The sequence below is a fragment of the Lasiosphaeria miniovina genome (assembly GCF_030549165.1).
Source record: "Lasiosphaeria miniovina strain SMH2392-1A chromosome Unknown B0T26scaffold_4, whole genome shotgun sequence".
Taxonomy (NCBI): domain Eukaryota; kingdom Fungi; phylum Ascomycota; class Sordariomycetes; order Sordariales; family Lasiosphaeriaceae; genus Lasiosphaeria; species Lasiosphaeria miniovina.
Window position 1 is genome coordinate 2,552,770 of NW_026848223.1, and position 14,601 is coordinate 2,567,370.

At 54.3% G+C, this 14,601-nt stretch overlaps 1 protein-coding gene across 1 annotated transcript; it reads left to right on the top strand.

Moving 5' to 3' along the window:
- The first annotated feature begins 10,574 nt into the window (after positions 1-10,574).
- On the top strand, positions 10,575-11,527 carry B0T26DRAFT_297543 (uncharacterized protein). Its single transcript, XM_060434233.1, has one exon. It carries the CDS (start codon positions 10,722-10,724, stop codon positions 11,451-11,453), a length of 732 nt encoding a protein of 243 aa, XP_060296274.1. The 5' UTR covers positions 10,575-10,721; the 3' UTR covers positions 11,454-11,527.
- The last annotated feature ends 3,074 nt before the right edge of the window (positions 11,528-14,601 follow it).

The window sequence follows — 14,601 nt, forward strand, 5'->3', positions numbered from 1 at the left end:
GTGAGACTGTGCTTTTGCACTGGGAAGAAACGTACCTCGAACCGCGATTTCAGGCCAGCGGATTGGACGGGCGAGTCGGCTGCAGGCAATCTGCTATCGGATACTCGGCGCTGAAAGGAGGGGAGACAGCAAAAATTAGAGTTGCAAGTCGAGTCGTTCTGTTGGACGGGGAGTCTCAAGAGAAAGAGAAGGGAGAGAGGAGGCAACGATGGAGTAAGCGTTGGAAAGAAAGGTAGGTGAAAGGCAACCGGATGGGATGGAACCAAGGAGTGCACCAAGCGGATGTGCTGGGGTTGAGGTACTCCCATGCATGTACATACAGGCGCTGCAAGGGTGCTGGACCTTACGAGTGGCCCGCTAACATTTCTCTAGTGCATGTGGATACCGATGGCGAGCCTGGGCCAGAAACCCACCTTCAAACCAACCGTGCAGCTCCTGCGCTGCACAGAACAGAAAGGAACATCCCACTTGTACACCGTGCGAGCGTGCCAACGGCCCAGACACCAAGACACCTCAATCGGAGCTGCTCGGAATTTGGTCGTTGAGATGCCTTCGTCTGTCGTCCATCGTATTTGGACCGCGGGGAATGCGCAAGTTCGACAGGAATACCGCGACTCACACATGGCGCAAACTCGCTTGCAAGCTGTCGTTACGTCCGTTGCTGCGACTCATCCAGCACAATGGAAGCTTTTAGAGTTCGCCTAGACTTTCTGGTAGAGCCCACAGGCTAACCTAGGTCTCAACGCCCGAAAGCGATCCATTCAACTTGGTTTCTCCGGCTGCTAAATGCTTTGGGCTCGCACGCTTAGCATTACCGGCCTGAAGCCTACGAGAATAGGGGACAACCGTCCACATCTCCAGGGTTTTGCCTGACTGCTGGGAACGGCTACAAGCTGCTGGGCTGCTGGGCCTATGGATGACGGCGCTCTGGCTTCCTACCAGTGCTCTAGAGCCATGCTCCAAAATTTGCTGTTTGACCCCGCGCGATAGGGCAATCCAGCACCTATTTGTACGAACATATTTCATGACTCGGCCACCAGTAGAGTATAGGAGACGCTTCACATTGGGCGACAAGCTTGGGTATTTGCAGGAATATGGCACAACTTGAGCGGTCTTGGTGGGTACTCCTTGAAATCGGGGCGCGGGGCGTTTTCTGCAGCACAAAATGATAGGACCTCTCACAACAGGGAGGCTTGCAGGTGGTTGCAGCGTCCCCTGTCGCGTGGGAAGGTACGGGGTACATCTGTGCATGTACTTTTTTTTGGCGACGCAGTAATAATGACGTCGGCGAAATGTTCGCTTGTTGGAGCCACTGGCGACGCGCTCCAACAAAACGGGTTGCACTTCTCAGACCAGGGCAGCTCCAAGCCTCCGGCTTCCAACAAGTTTTCTCGCCGACCAGCCGACCCACCTCATGGCACAACGGCCGGCCGATACCAAGCCACCACCGCACATATAGATTTCCAGCGAAGAGAAACAATTTACAGGCACATCCCTCAGCGCCTCCCATGAGGTGCGCGAACAGTCTTAGTATACCAGCCCCTTCGTAGCTACATTTCCATCGCTGCAGCTCCTGCACGTCGCTCCTTTCCAGTGCCAGACTGGTCGACTGATCATGCTGCCACTGTCTGCCTGCACGTCTGATATTTGCTCTTCACTCCTCTTGAAACCTTTGGACTGCGGGGAAGCCACGCCGCTTTGATGAGTAGATCTCAATGACAGGTTCCCATAACATTCATCCTTGGTTAAAGAGGCCCAGCGCCAACTTAAGGTGCCAGTGGGTTTCAGGGAATCCATCAGCTCATCAGTGCTCCACAGCCGTGTGCGGCAGAGACTCGTTGCCATCCAATGACCAATTTCAGCTCTTGGTGCACTACGACTACCCCTCACGTCTCCCATTCTACGCTAGTTTCGCGCCACCTTTGTTGCTAAGTTCTAGCCAAGACAGCCGGACAAGGAGAATTTTTCTTCCAATTTGACTCTAAACCTACCAATGCGTCGGTGCTGCCGAATTAGACTAGATGTTATGACTACCTACGGGGGCAAAACTCGCGCCAAGTGAACACGGACTTTTTTAGGCTGGGCGCTAAGGATGCGGAAGGAAGACAATATTTTTAGCGGGAAACGGCCTGGGCGGCGGCCGTTGATTCAGCGGAGGGGGAGAAACTTCCAACTTCAAAAGCTGACGCGCCTCCCCCATGTCGTATCGTAGTCGCCCGACAAAACGCACCGGTGCAGGCAGCTCGCAGGCGTCTATCTCCCTGACGGCCGCCGATCAACGTCTTCGCGATATGGGCGGCGACGACCACGGCCGGCCGGGCTCCGGCCCTCCTGCCGCCCACCGTCGAAGCCAGTATTCCGTAACACTACGTACGTAAGGGGCCTGGAATCTTGGAGGCCGAAAATTAGGGCCAATATCTATTTAGCACCGCTTTCTAAAACACCTCAGACTTGGTGGTAAAAAATTGAGGCGCGGGGGTCAGTCGTTTGCCGGATCCGCGGTGTCAAAACCAAGCGCCAGCCGGGTATGTTAGGTACCATCTTAGCGGGGCAGTTCAAGGTCCAATATCCGGCATGAGATGCCGAAGCCTTCGAGATTTACTAAGAAGTAGTCAGATTCGACCGTCAGCATACTAGCGGGAGGTAGAATGTCTCCAGATGGCGGCCCATAAAATACACATTGTTCTTCACAGAGCCTAGACTCGTCGGTCGGCCACACTGAGGCGTATTTGAGGATTCAGTCCAATCCTAGCGCCAGTCCCGGCAGCAGTATCAAGCCCTTTGTGTGCGGGTATCTCCATAGTACTGCCGGGTCTCCTTTCCGCCTTCCATTTGCATCGGCCGGCTTGTCGAGCTAGGGAAGTGGTGTTGTGGTGACGAGTGCTCACGTACCGGGCCGACCCTGAATATGGCATCCGCTACTACTGGCTCGGGTTGCGAGCGAACTGGCGGCTGAAGCCCGGCAATGCCAGTGTTAATGCAGTTAGGCTTGGTGTTGCCCATGATGCTCACCGACTGGCATTTTTGTCAACCCCTCCTTCGAGTTGCCCCTCACTTGTTACTGCATCATCTAACGGCCTTTGACATCGGCTGCAGCACCGAGTCTATACCCGACAATGGCGATTAAAGAGAGTTTAATCGTATGTTTGAGATCTTCCCCCACCTGTCAGAAACAACCCCGCGGCGCAGGGAAGTTCAGATACGATATCAGCATCCTGGTGTCTTTTTCTGCAAACAATCTCCCAAACCTTCACACCGCGTCTTGTTATCTTGAACGGCTTTGCGCCATCAGTCATTTCTGGCTCCTGATTTGCTCGGAGACAAATCTTGGATGGGTGGCTCCTGCACTCTGTCCTGCAAGAGGGGCCCGCTCTTGTTTGTCGTGCATGAGGCTAACCCGACCCCCTGGACCGTTCTTGCGATCGTGCAAGCCACTCGAAAAAGAAAAGAAAAATAGCTGCAGCGGTGGGACGAGAGGATTCTCGGCTGTGCACGAATGGATGTGTAATCACAAGCTAAGAACTCGCAATGTGCACCGGCGTTGGGCAGCGCATCTACTGAGAACTGACGCTCTTCGCGGCGAAGATGGACCATGGGCGGCAATCCCCGCTTAAAGCCGCTCTGGTTTTTCTTGTCTCCCAGTCATCATTCTTGGTTGCTGATCTTGACAAACCGAATCCGGAGCACGCTATTGACTTCTCCCCTAATTACTATAAATGGCTGGTTAGAGTGTCTTTCCCTTCCTTTGCAGGTTCCTGGAGACCCCCGCTGGAACTAGTATGGAGTATGGAGTACGGAGCATCCATAGTGTGTTGCATGCATCTTGCGACAGAAGCAGCTTATTCCGTATAATAGGTATTTCTCTTTGCATCGTGGCCTTGGCCATTTTCCGAGATCAGTTCATCCAAGGCGTGATGTGCCTTAGTCACTGATAAGCAGCTCCGAAAGCGGGCTCGCCACACTAATATCGGATTGGCGCTCGCTGACCTCCTACCCGCAGTTGCCTATCCTTTGTGCTCCTGGGAGTGATTCGTATCCGAATTGGCAGATTGAACGGGAGCGTAATCGGAAGTGGCTGCGTCGGACTTTGGTGACAATTGCGACATTCGGTGGCCTTTTTTAAGTGTCAGACGGCGAACCGCCCTCTGGAGGGGAGGCCTGGGACGGGGCCACAGCGGGTCCCGAGCGTCCCGCCCGCCATGTCGATCATCCCTCCTCGGAAGCCGGACGGGTCTCGCCCCTGTAACAGGCGACTATGACAGGCGAGACACACAGCATGCCCTGGCCCACTCTGGCCCTGAGCCTGACGGGCGACTGCGATATGATAATCGCGCCTGCCAAGCTATTGACGGCCTCAGTAGTGATTTAACCCCCCACGGGAGGATGGAAAGGTAGCAGTTCATCAGTTTGAAGCTTGTTGGCTTATGGACATCCGTGGGTATCTATACGACAAACATATTGGGATGTCATCTTCGCCTCGGATGCCGCCATCGCCATTACCGCATTTTCTGTTATTTTTAGGTGGCCCGAAGCTGGCGACACCTCACATAGCTCCCACGACGCATACTTCGGGGGAGACGCACTTTAAGCAGCAAAAACAATGGGGCGAAAAGATGCGGTATCTTTGGTTGATCCCAAAACTAGGTAGGCGTCGAGGTTGTGAGAGACTTCGTACCTATCCTCACAGGTTACCTCGGTAGTAGTACGTAACTTAATGGTTCCCGCCCTCCCGTGCTTGCTCCAGAGGGCTGCGCCTTTATTTACTAGCTGGAGTAATTCGTGCGCACTCAGTGTATATAATTTCTACTGGCTGGTGCGTTTTCTTGTCAGCGCTTTAGGGCTCGGCGATCGCATTTGCGCCCCCGCGTCCAGCCGGCACCGCCCGCCGAACCGAACAAAGGAAATGCTTTTGCTGCACACGCTCCCACTCTTTTTTCTTTGCTTTTTTGCCTTCTTCTCTAAGCGATCTTCAATTGTTCTTTTTTGGCCAAAGGTGAGCGGAATGACGAAATGGGGCCAAACGGGCGCGGCACAGACAGATCACCAGATCATCGATCAGGAACCCCGTGGGGCAACCGCTGACGTGGAGCGTTGGCTCCCCTTTGCGGCTCTGCCCTCGTCTTGTTTCAACTTTCTGAGACACCAACTGCCCAACACGCCGACCCAATGACGAGCCATACAATCGTGAAAAGAAACATTTCGCATCGCACAAAGCCACCCTCACCTTAATTGTTGGCCTGTCTCCAGTGGCTGTGAAGGTCCAGGTGACCGATTTTGAGACAGTCGTTCGGGCACCCGCAACCCCTGTCACCTACCTAATCGGCCTTCCCGTCCCGATTTGCACTGTCTACAGACGGAGGTTTAAACGTTGAGCATTGCGGCATTCAGTCCTAGATGGACACGATGGAGTCCTTTGCCATCGGCGTTCTCTGTGCCACTCGGTTGTGATCTTAGTACCCACTGCATTCCCACCAGGGCATCCTGGGTGTTTGTCATTTCTGTCCCGTTGTGCGGGATGACTAGTAAACTCTGTTTACATTCCCCTTTTCTTGATTCCTTCCCAGATTCCCGAAGATTAGGGGTCGCGCACGCCCTAAGATCTAGCTACCGTCGAACAATCAGCGATGCAGCCGACCCTTTGCCTCTAGCTAGGCCATATACCATCCAAGGGTCCAATAGCGCCCAAACCCCTTGGTTGAGCGAAACTTTTTGTTCATTTTTAGCCAAAATAACCCTTCGGGCCACGTTAAAACTTTTGCGTAATTCAGGTGTTTGCTCCGCGGCCCGCGCAATCCACAACTCCTTAGCCAATCGCCTGAGCACGGCCCCCTTGCCTGTGGGAATCGCCACATTCTTAGGCGCTCCACTATGATCTGATACTAGGCTTGGCCACGGCACGGGGCCCATTCTCCTTGTATCGGCCGCGCAATCGAGCGCGTTCTAGCGCCTTTTTTTCTCTTCATGTTAGTTAGGGCACTGTACTTCTGGGACGATATTTTTTTCCTTTCGTCGTTTTCTGAAAGCGACTGGCAGCTTCCACCATTACAGGGCAGTGTGCCTTGGTCTGTGGCTGGCATTGCCCCTCCAGTCCGTTGCTTATCTTTGCCATTGGCCAATCAGATTTTTTTGGAGACAAAGAAATAGTTATTTGTGGCCTCTGCCCCTCCCTGGCTCAGCCGCACGTGTTGCAACTCGTGCGCAACGGCTTACCAGCACTCGGGCCATTGGGCAATCTTTGGAGTTGCTCACACAATCTGGCACTGTGCCCACGTTTAAACCCAAGCACAGTGTCAAGACAGTCGTTCAACGTACAGTGCACGAGAGCTTTGCGTTCCAATTAAGTGGCTCCAACAACACCAAAGCTAGCATGATAACCTAGTTGGATTGCACATAAGCAAGCACGGTAAAATATGTAACAACCCTTCGGGTCGAACGGCCTCGTGTAGTAACGCCAAGTTAGAGTTCACAGCATTTCGCGCAAGTCTCATGATCGAAGCATTTCTTGCATAAACCTTCTACCGGCAGATTCGCAGCGCACCGCAGTAGCCTCCGGATGAGTCGGCTTGTTGCCCTCCTTTTGTTTCCCACATTACCGAGTATTGTTTGCACTATAACCTGCCGATGCCATTCCCAGTATATTTTGGTCGCCTACCAAACGGGAAACCGAGGAAAGCAGCGTGCAATGCAACGGTAGATGGCGTCTGTGCTCTATCAAATCTCCTGCCTGATGCATTCGCCAAGTCTTAGTATCTCTCTTATGCAGAATGTATGGGGGTCGGTTGGACGTCTGTCGGAAGCGGGATATCGGAAGGCAGCAGCCAATAAGACCCGGCTTCTCGAGCTTGCCAAACGAAACCCGCGCGCATCAAATATGTCGGCTGGCGACGCAAGGCGCGAGACAGGACAGAGGTCGCAGAAGGTGGGAGGGTTTATCGAATCCCCTCCATCTGCACGCCGTAGCCGCGCGGAAGCTTTGTGCTCCGTCCGGCCGCCCTAGCGGAGTGTTTAGTCCGCCGACCATTGCTTTGTGTCCCTTGGTGCAACGCCGCGCGACTCTGGTGTCTTGTGCCCGGGCCGTAGTACGTAACGAGATGTCTCGGAGAGTGGATGCAACGGCTTCTTTCGCTGGAGCCAGCCGTGCCGCCCCGTACAAGGATACCTGGCGCCGATGGGACAAGAGCACAAAGGGTATGGTGTTTACCCTGGCGGATGGAGATCAGGGTCTTCGCGAAGGCATGGAGGGTCTTCTGATCGACCCCCGAGAGGCTCTTCCTCCATCCATCTCGAGGGCATGCCGCTATCTCGACGCGAAGATTCGCGAGATAAGAGGGCATGGGAATCTGAGGGCCAAGGTGGGATTTTGGCTGATATCGATATCAGTGAAGTGCGCGGTGTGGGTGGTGGGTGAATTTGGTGGTGTCACGTCCCCCCCACCTCTCTAAAACCGTCGTAAACTATATGCGGTATGTGCTGTACACACATACGCTGGAGGTCTAGCATTAATCCGAGAACAATACCACATCAAAGATCAAAGCGAGACCTGCACGCACATTGCATTTCCCCTCCCTTCTATAACTTTGTCATCCCCTCTATTCCACTAGCAGTCAACAGAGAGGACAAGTGCCTGCATCATTGCGAGAGAGGACGTCAAGGAGTCGGTCGACCGTTGCAACTGAACTTGCCTCGTGAAGAAAAATTGGTATCGATGCGGCGTGCGTATTCTCTAACAACTCTATCCCCTGTATTGCGGAGGTTCAAAGAGGCTCGATAGAGTGAAGATGGTTGTGTGTCGGTGAGCAGGGATCCAGTCCACTCGTGCAGCAGCATCGCACTTACGAGGGTGATTTCCTCCGGCTCCCCGACGATCGACAATGGAAATTGCCTTTTCGGGCAACGACTTCCAAGTTTTTGACAGCTTTTCAGCCTCCACCCAATAACCAGCTGCCTAGAGCTAACCTTTGGCCCTACACAATTTCGTTCCCCTCTCTGCAGGGAGCGAATAGCTTCAAGGGAGCTGCCGAGAAAACCAGGCAAGACGCGCAAGCCTTCGTTGCCGTTACTGGCATACACCCCGCCTCGACGCCACACGAGGGGGGATTAAGCCTTTGCATGAAGCACCAAGCGCTCAATGGGCATTGACGGACAGCGTTCCCTCCGCCTCCATCTCAAAAGAAGATACGAGTGGCTGCTATCCACTGTCTGTCCCGACCAACTTTGCTTATAGCCTGGAGGTTCAGAGACCAAGGTCAGGGGCTCCGGAGATGTTGGCCGCTCGCTGGGCACCCAAAGAAGTCCCGGCATGCATGACTCGGAGCTGGAAATAAGGTGGAAGGAGAGCTTGGATTAGGGAGACGACAGAGCTCAATCTTCCCCGCCGCGGAAACTCAAAAACTTCCTCTCTGCGGGGGATGGACTTGTACACTAGACTCTCCAGGATTACCAGCTCTGGTCCCAAGCTGCCGGAATCGCATTATCCCTCTGCAAGTCACTAACTTGCACCGCCAGCCAGGGCGTGCGGAGTACATGGCAGAGTTTCTGATACAGTGATCGCCGGACAAGATTTTATGTGATGAGTCTCGTGGGTCTGAATAGCCTTGTTTTTTCCTATCTGGGGAGGAGCCTTGTCTCGTCGAAGAAGAAAAGCGGGGGGAATCCCCCCTCTACTGACCGCGAGCCCAGACAGTTGGGAAACGGCAGAAGCTCCCAGGCAGAGATTTCTTGGCAGATTCAGATCATAAATGACCTAGCTGGATTGGGACAAGGTCGAGGAACATTCTGTCTGTGTTTTTACAGGTCTATGACGTAACCTTGCGTTTGCTTGAACTGGAGACGAGCAAGGAAAACACGGTGTTTCTTCACAACCCCCACGCGACAAGTCATGTCTTTACATCCCAAGACAGTACAGCCAGTTGTCGAATTAACAATTAAATGATGAGACCTCCCCGTTACTATCCACACGTAGTCCATCTTTAAACGTTCGATACAACAAATAGTTGCAAAAGGAATTGTTCTACGCACGAACCAGGTTCTTCATCGCAGCCCCGCTTTCGTGACACCTGTACGGAAAAAAGATGGCGCACACTGTGAGATTGCGGGAGGCTGGACAAAGAAATTCACCGCTCGCTCCTCCTTATTGTTTGTCACTTCACTTTGCAAGAGATTGTCAGATTCGCAGGGCTGGGCCAAGTTGCAGGGGAGGTGCGATTTCGCAAATTGAGACTTTGTTAGAGGTCGCAGCAAGTTTTTCGGCGTGGGGGATATCGCTTCAAGTCTTTCAAGCCCCTCGACCGAATCTTCTAGGTTGTTACTGCCGACTACTGTACCATGGATGCCTCTCTCGTGTCAGCCGTCAGCAGGATGAAACTATTTGCAATATTCCGCTCCTGTCAGAATTTCCGCCCAACTTCTATCGTCTCTAGTCTGACTCTATCCGGAGGTGCAATCGACCAAGCCAATTCGCAAGAGACAAACATCGATGCGTGGTTCTTGAGCTTTAACGACTCAACGCCGACTATCCCGCCCGAGGTCAGCATCATCAAAAGACGTTGTGTGTAACCAGCCCCGCAAGTCTGGCAGGGCAGAGACATTTCCACCCCCGCGTCCTAACAAAGCCCGTGGGCGATCTCAATTGAAATGACACCAACGCCCCCCCACCCCCGTTGGCGGAGAGGCTGTGTTAACTGGGAACTCGATTGCAGTCCCCGATTCCCGAAGCCCAAGCCTCGAAATGAACCCCACTGGATTCTTTTCGGGCGGCTCGAGCTCAAGCTTTCAGAAAGAGGCTCTTCAGAAATGACGACTGGTGATTTCCCGTCTTTTCGATGTAACTGGAACACGTGAAGCCGCGCAACTAGTCCTAGGCTAAGACAGCATTCGCCGTCAATTAGCAAGCTCTATAGCGTACTTTTTTTTCCTTCCTACTTTTTCCTCTCACCGCATCGACCCTTGTTCTGGACGAGCACAGCCAAGGTAGCTCAACCAGTGTCACCAGCAGCCACAATCACCCTCGCCGAAGAGATGGATTGGGCATGGTGACTGAACGGGCGACAATGACTGGCTGGAAATGTTTTTGGATCCCTGCGCCGCCCACGCGCAGTTGCTCGAGAACAGGTGATCTGCTCCCAATAAGAATGCTGACAGTGGGGGCTCGAACGGGGGCTCGAACGCGGGACAGGCCCTGGACCTTGAGCGGAGCTTGACCAATCCAGACACGGCGGCCGAAAGAAAGTGCTTTCTCTCACCTTTTGTTGAGGGGGCACAGCGAAATAATTTTGCCCCAACTCACCGAAAAAGGCACGCTATGTCGCCAGAACCACGGCTTGGACACCCATTAGCGCGGAATCTCGGTCTGCGCTTCACCCGTCTAAGCTGAACTGTCAGACCGGCAGGGTTTTGCGCCCTCGTCCAAGGCTCGCTGCGGTGTGATGAGGGATTTCACCACTTGGGCGAGCCATTGTGGTATCGTTTTCCGAATGGACTGGTTCCGGCTGTGCCGCTGCTCAGGGCTCACGGGCGGCGGACTGAGGTCGGGTGAGGTGAGATGATAGCGATCCGAGGCCGCCTAGTGATCCCGCCAACGTGCCCTGGGTGGGCATTGGGCAGTTGTATTTGTAAATGGCGGTGAAGCCGCCATTCGTTCCTTCGCTCGAATCGAACCGAATCTCGATTGACGAGCAACAGTTTCTTCTTTTTGCCGCACTGGAGGCTCTGCACAGCGGTGCATGCAGCCCCAGACCGTCGGGCCCAGGTCGATCTTACCAGGCCCCCAAATGCCAAGCCCCTCCGCTGGCCCTGTGTTGACAATGCTCTTGGGAGAGTGCACAGTGCTGTCTTCCACAAACTCCACGGATTCGAAGGATCCCTCTGCCCATCGGCCGACCAAGCTCCTGCCGTTCTACCGGGTTGCCCGATGCCGACCCAACAGATGCCAACCCACACACCCGGCACGGAACACTTTTCGGGGCATGGCACGACACCGGAGCCGGAGGTGTCCGTGCTTTTACAAGCATGGGAGAGATATGCTTTTCGCAACCCAAGTTGGAGGCTTGCTTCGTTTGGCCGCAGTTCTTTCTACCTGTCCCGGACGGCACCAGGGCACGTCTTGTGACGGGCCATACACAAGAAGAGACCATACTCGGGTATATTCGCAAATACCTTCTGTGTTTCTTGCCCCGGACCTCATCTCCGAGATCAACATTGGAAGATGTATCGAACAACGTCCAGTCATGGAGAAACCACTCTTCAGCCCGCCGCTAGAGAGCTGGCCTTTCGCTCAAGAAATGCTCTTGTTTAGCTGGCAAGACTCTATATACCCTTCTGCCTTCGTTCGTGCTAACTCGTCTCAAGAGCAGAGCCCAATAGCAAGCCTGAGCATAGACGAGCTGTCTTGCTGTACCTTCTACGGTGTCGATCTGAGTATCACATGTTCCAGAGAGCGTTGTCTCCTCTGGTAATCCATGAACATCGAGTCATTACAAGGAAGCACTGCGGAGAGTATTTCCCATCGCTTCACTCTTCCTCAGAGCCCGTTCTCTCCCAGGTCTGAGCGGTCCCCAGCTCATGCACCCCGGATTCCTTGGTGGGACTCGTGTCTGTCACATCTCAGATATTCGCAGGCAGCCCGTCTGGTTCGTTGTTACCCAACCGTGGTGAAGGATTTATCCGCAGCTGTCGGATCCCGACTTCATCCGTACTGTTTCTTCCGCCGGCTGGGGCGAGTGGTTTCCGTTGCGGTAGCGCTAATGCCGTAGGGGACCGAGACAAAATCCGGCGACGCCCTACCTGATCACGCCACCTAAGTGCTCGAGCTGCAAATAGTGTTGCAGGTGCGGTAGTTTGCATCTCGCCATCATTCTCAACCCCGATTGTTACAAGCCATGGGCTTAGACCATGAACTATTCGGGTTCTGTTCATCTGGTCAGCAACATGCCCCGCAAAGTGGCGGCTGTTGAGGCACGTAACACAACTGCTCGCTGATGCAGTCACCTTTACCGGCGACCGTGGCACTCTGATTCCTCGGCAGTGTGTGCCAGAGCGTGAATTGTTGCTCAAGCCACTGCGCGAACATGCAGGGAAACCTTATTACGGTTAGGCATCGAATCGCAAAAAATGGTTACCCCAGCCATCGGCTGGCTGCTTCAAGATGCTGAAGTGGCGCTCTCCTCAACCACCTCGTTACAGTTTTCTCTGACAAGTTTTGGAGTGGATTACATCACCGAACACAAACTCGGACAGAACAATTTCGAGCAGCAGACGAAGGTCGTTGCCTTGGGGTGAAGGAGACGCATAATCGAGGGTTTCTCGGCGCCCCTCGCCAAGGGGGCCAAACCGAGTCCCGCATCCGCCTGGTAGCCAGGCCCGATACCAACCACAACCAAACGTGCAGACACGAGATGCCGACTCATTCCTACGTCTCTGTTTGTTCGAGCCTGCTTCGGATGCACAGTGCAGGCCTCGATATTTAGCGACTGTGTTTACTGTCAACCAAAGGGGCTGTCTTGCTGTAGGAAACCGAAAATGCCGAAGGCAAACGCCACAATGGTTTGGATACATGCAGTTTTTTTTTTGACAGACCTGCAGGTCGACCTTTTAGGAAGGCCAAGTGGCGATTGTGTCAACAGATTTGAAGACGATCAAGACGACTTCCTCTCTCCCACCGCTGCCCGCCACACTGCCCAGCAACAGGAGCGTTACACTGCGCCTGGAGCCCCAATGGCAATGTGGAGCGTGGACTGAATGTTGACGCTCTTGACTTGCATTCGGGTGGTCTGATATGGCAGCGACCAATGCAATTCCCACGATCAAACGCCGACGACTCTTGGAAATGCCCAGAGAGCCGCCCAGGGACTAGGCTCAAGCTGGAGGGGTAATGCTACTACGCTTTGTATCCTGTGCAATATGGATTGAACTGATACGGGCGCACTACGGTGGAGCTTCTAGAAGTGGTGTGGCCCGGAAAATGTCTTCCAGTGGGTTTTGCTGCACTTTGGATAGCCTAACGCCTCAGGCCCAAGACATTAGAGCGTTGTTGTGGCCTGGAAGTGGCTCCCTTGGGCATTAGTGGGCTCTAGGCCACCAAACTCGAGGGAAGCCGGCAACATGTTGCAGGCTTCCGCCGCCGCCGCCGGTGACGGGGGGCGCTGATGGCCCGCCCGGTGGAGAAAGCCCGGGCGCAATCCAAGGTGGCCCAAAGCCCTCAACGCAGTCGGGTGTCATAGCCAAGGACGGCTGGAGGGGCTGCCAGAAATAACCGATTCCATCCTCCCACAAGCCACCTCACCACCAGCATGGAGTCGGGTAAGGGCAAAGGCCCAATCGCACGCCTTAATTGCCCAGCTTGACGGGTCTAGGCTCGGATCGATGCTTTGCCAACGGCTTTGTTCCCAGTTCCTTTTCTGACTGCTCAGCAGTGCGACACACGGGCTTTGAGGCGCACCCTCCACGACAGCGGGTGGAGGGGTAATTAATTAACAATGGTCTCCTATCAGTCAGGTCTGTTGGTCCTTTCACATGCGAATTGGTAGGGGCAGGTTCAAAGGGAGTGCATCTTCCTGCCTGCAGCTGATAATGCAGCCGCAAGCCAATGCGGGCTCTTCCTGGATGATTGCTTGCCTCGAGACAAGACGTACAGCATTGCGCAGAGATCGAGACAGGACGCAACGCAACGCCAGACCTAGGCCATGCAGCGGTTAGCGCTGCAAAGGACTCGCAGCTTGCAGCTTGCAGCTCGCCCGAGTCTGCCGTGATGGCCCTAGGCCAATAGAGCGCGCGAGCCTCGCCATTCCCATGCTGTGTGGGTGGATTGCCTCCCCTGTTCTCGCTGTACTTGCAGTATCCGAACGAAGGGAGTGCGGGTCCCATTGAGTATTTATATTGCCCCCTATGATTGACAAGTCGCAACTGTCGCCGTCGGCACGACCCACCCTTGCCGCCCCTGGTGTGCTTTGCCGCAGCCTATCTGCGGGTGCTTTCACCGGTCGCTGCCCAGGGTATGATCAACTATTACGCTTCCGATTTACTGTGCTGCCCTCCGCAGCCGGTGTAATTAGGGAGGGCCAAACTCACTCACCTTCACCACCATACCATTTCCAGCATGGGGATCCGGGATGGATTGTTTCTTCTAGTTGTGTACCGCATTACAATACCTCGCTCCGAGTCGCTCGACATTCACCTCTCGGGCAACTTGTCCCCCAGGCAATGCGGCCTGGGCATACTCCCCGAAGCGCTTGCTACTCCATATCGGATAGGGGCATCTTCATGATGGAGTGATACGCTTGAACGTCCATCTTCAGTTTCCTTGGGGTCTTTCAGGGTCTCCCAGACCCCTAGGGTCCCCCAGACCCCTAGGGTCCCCCAGATCCCTAGGATCATCGTGATCGACCGTCCTGGTGGGTAACCATCCTCCAAGGCACACCATACCTACTAGCCCTTAGCCTTGGCCAGTCTTCACACCGGTGGCCTGTTCATGTTCTGCCTACATGGTGCGACCCGCCCTTTCTCGCTCTTGTCCAATGGCCGGGGCCCCCTTTATCTGTGTCCTTGATGGTTTCAGGACCCGGGCCTGCGTGGAACCTCTACACACCTCACCTTAATTATATGATG

What these genes read in the sequence shown, in the direction of transcription:
- B0T26DRAFT_297543 (XM_060434233.1), top strand. Translation starts at nt 10,722, where the DNA reads ATGCAGCCCCAGACCGTCGGGCCCAGGTCGATCTTACCAGGCCCCCAA.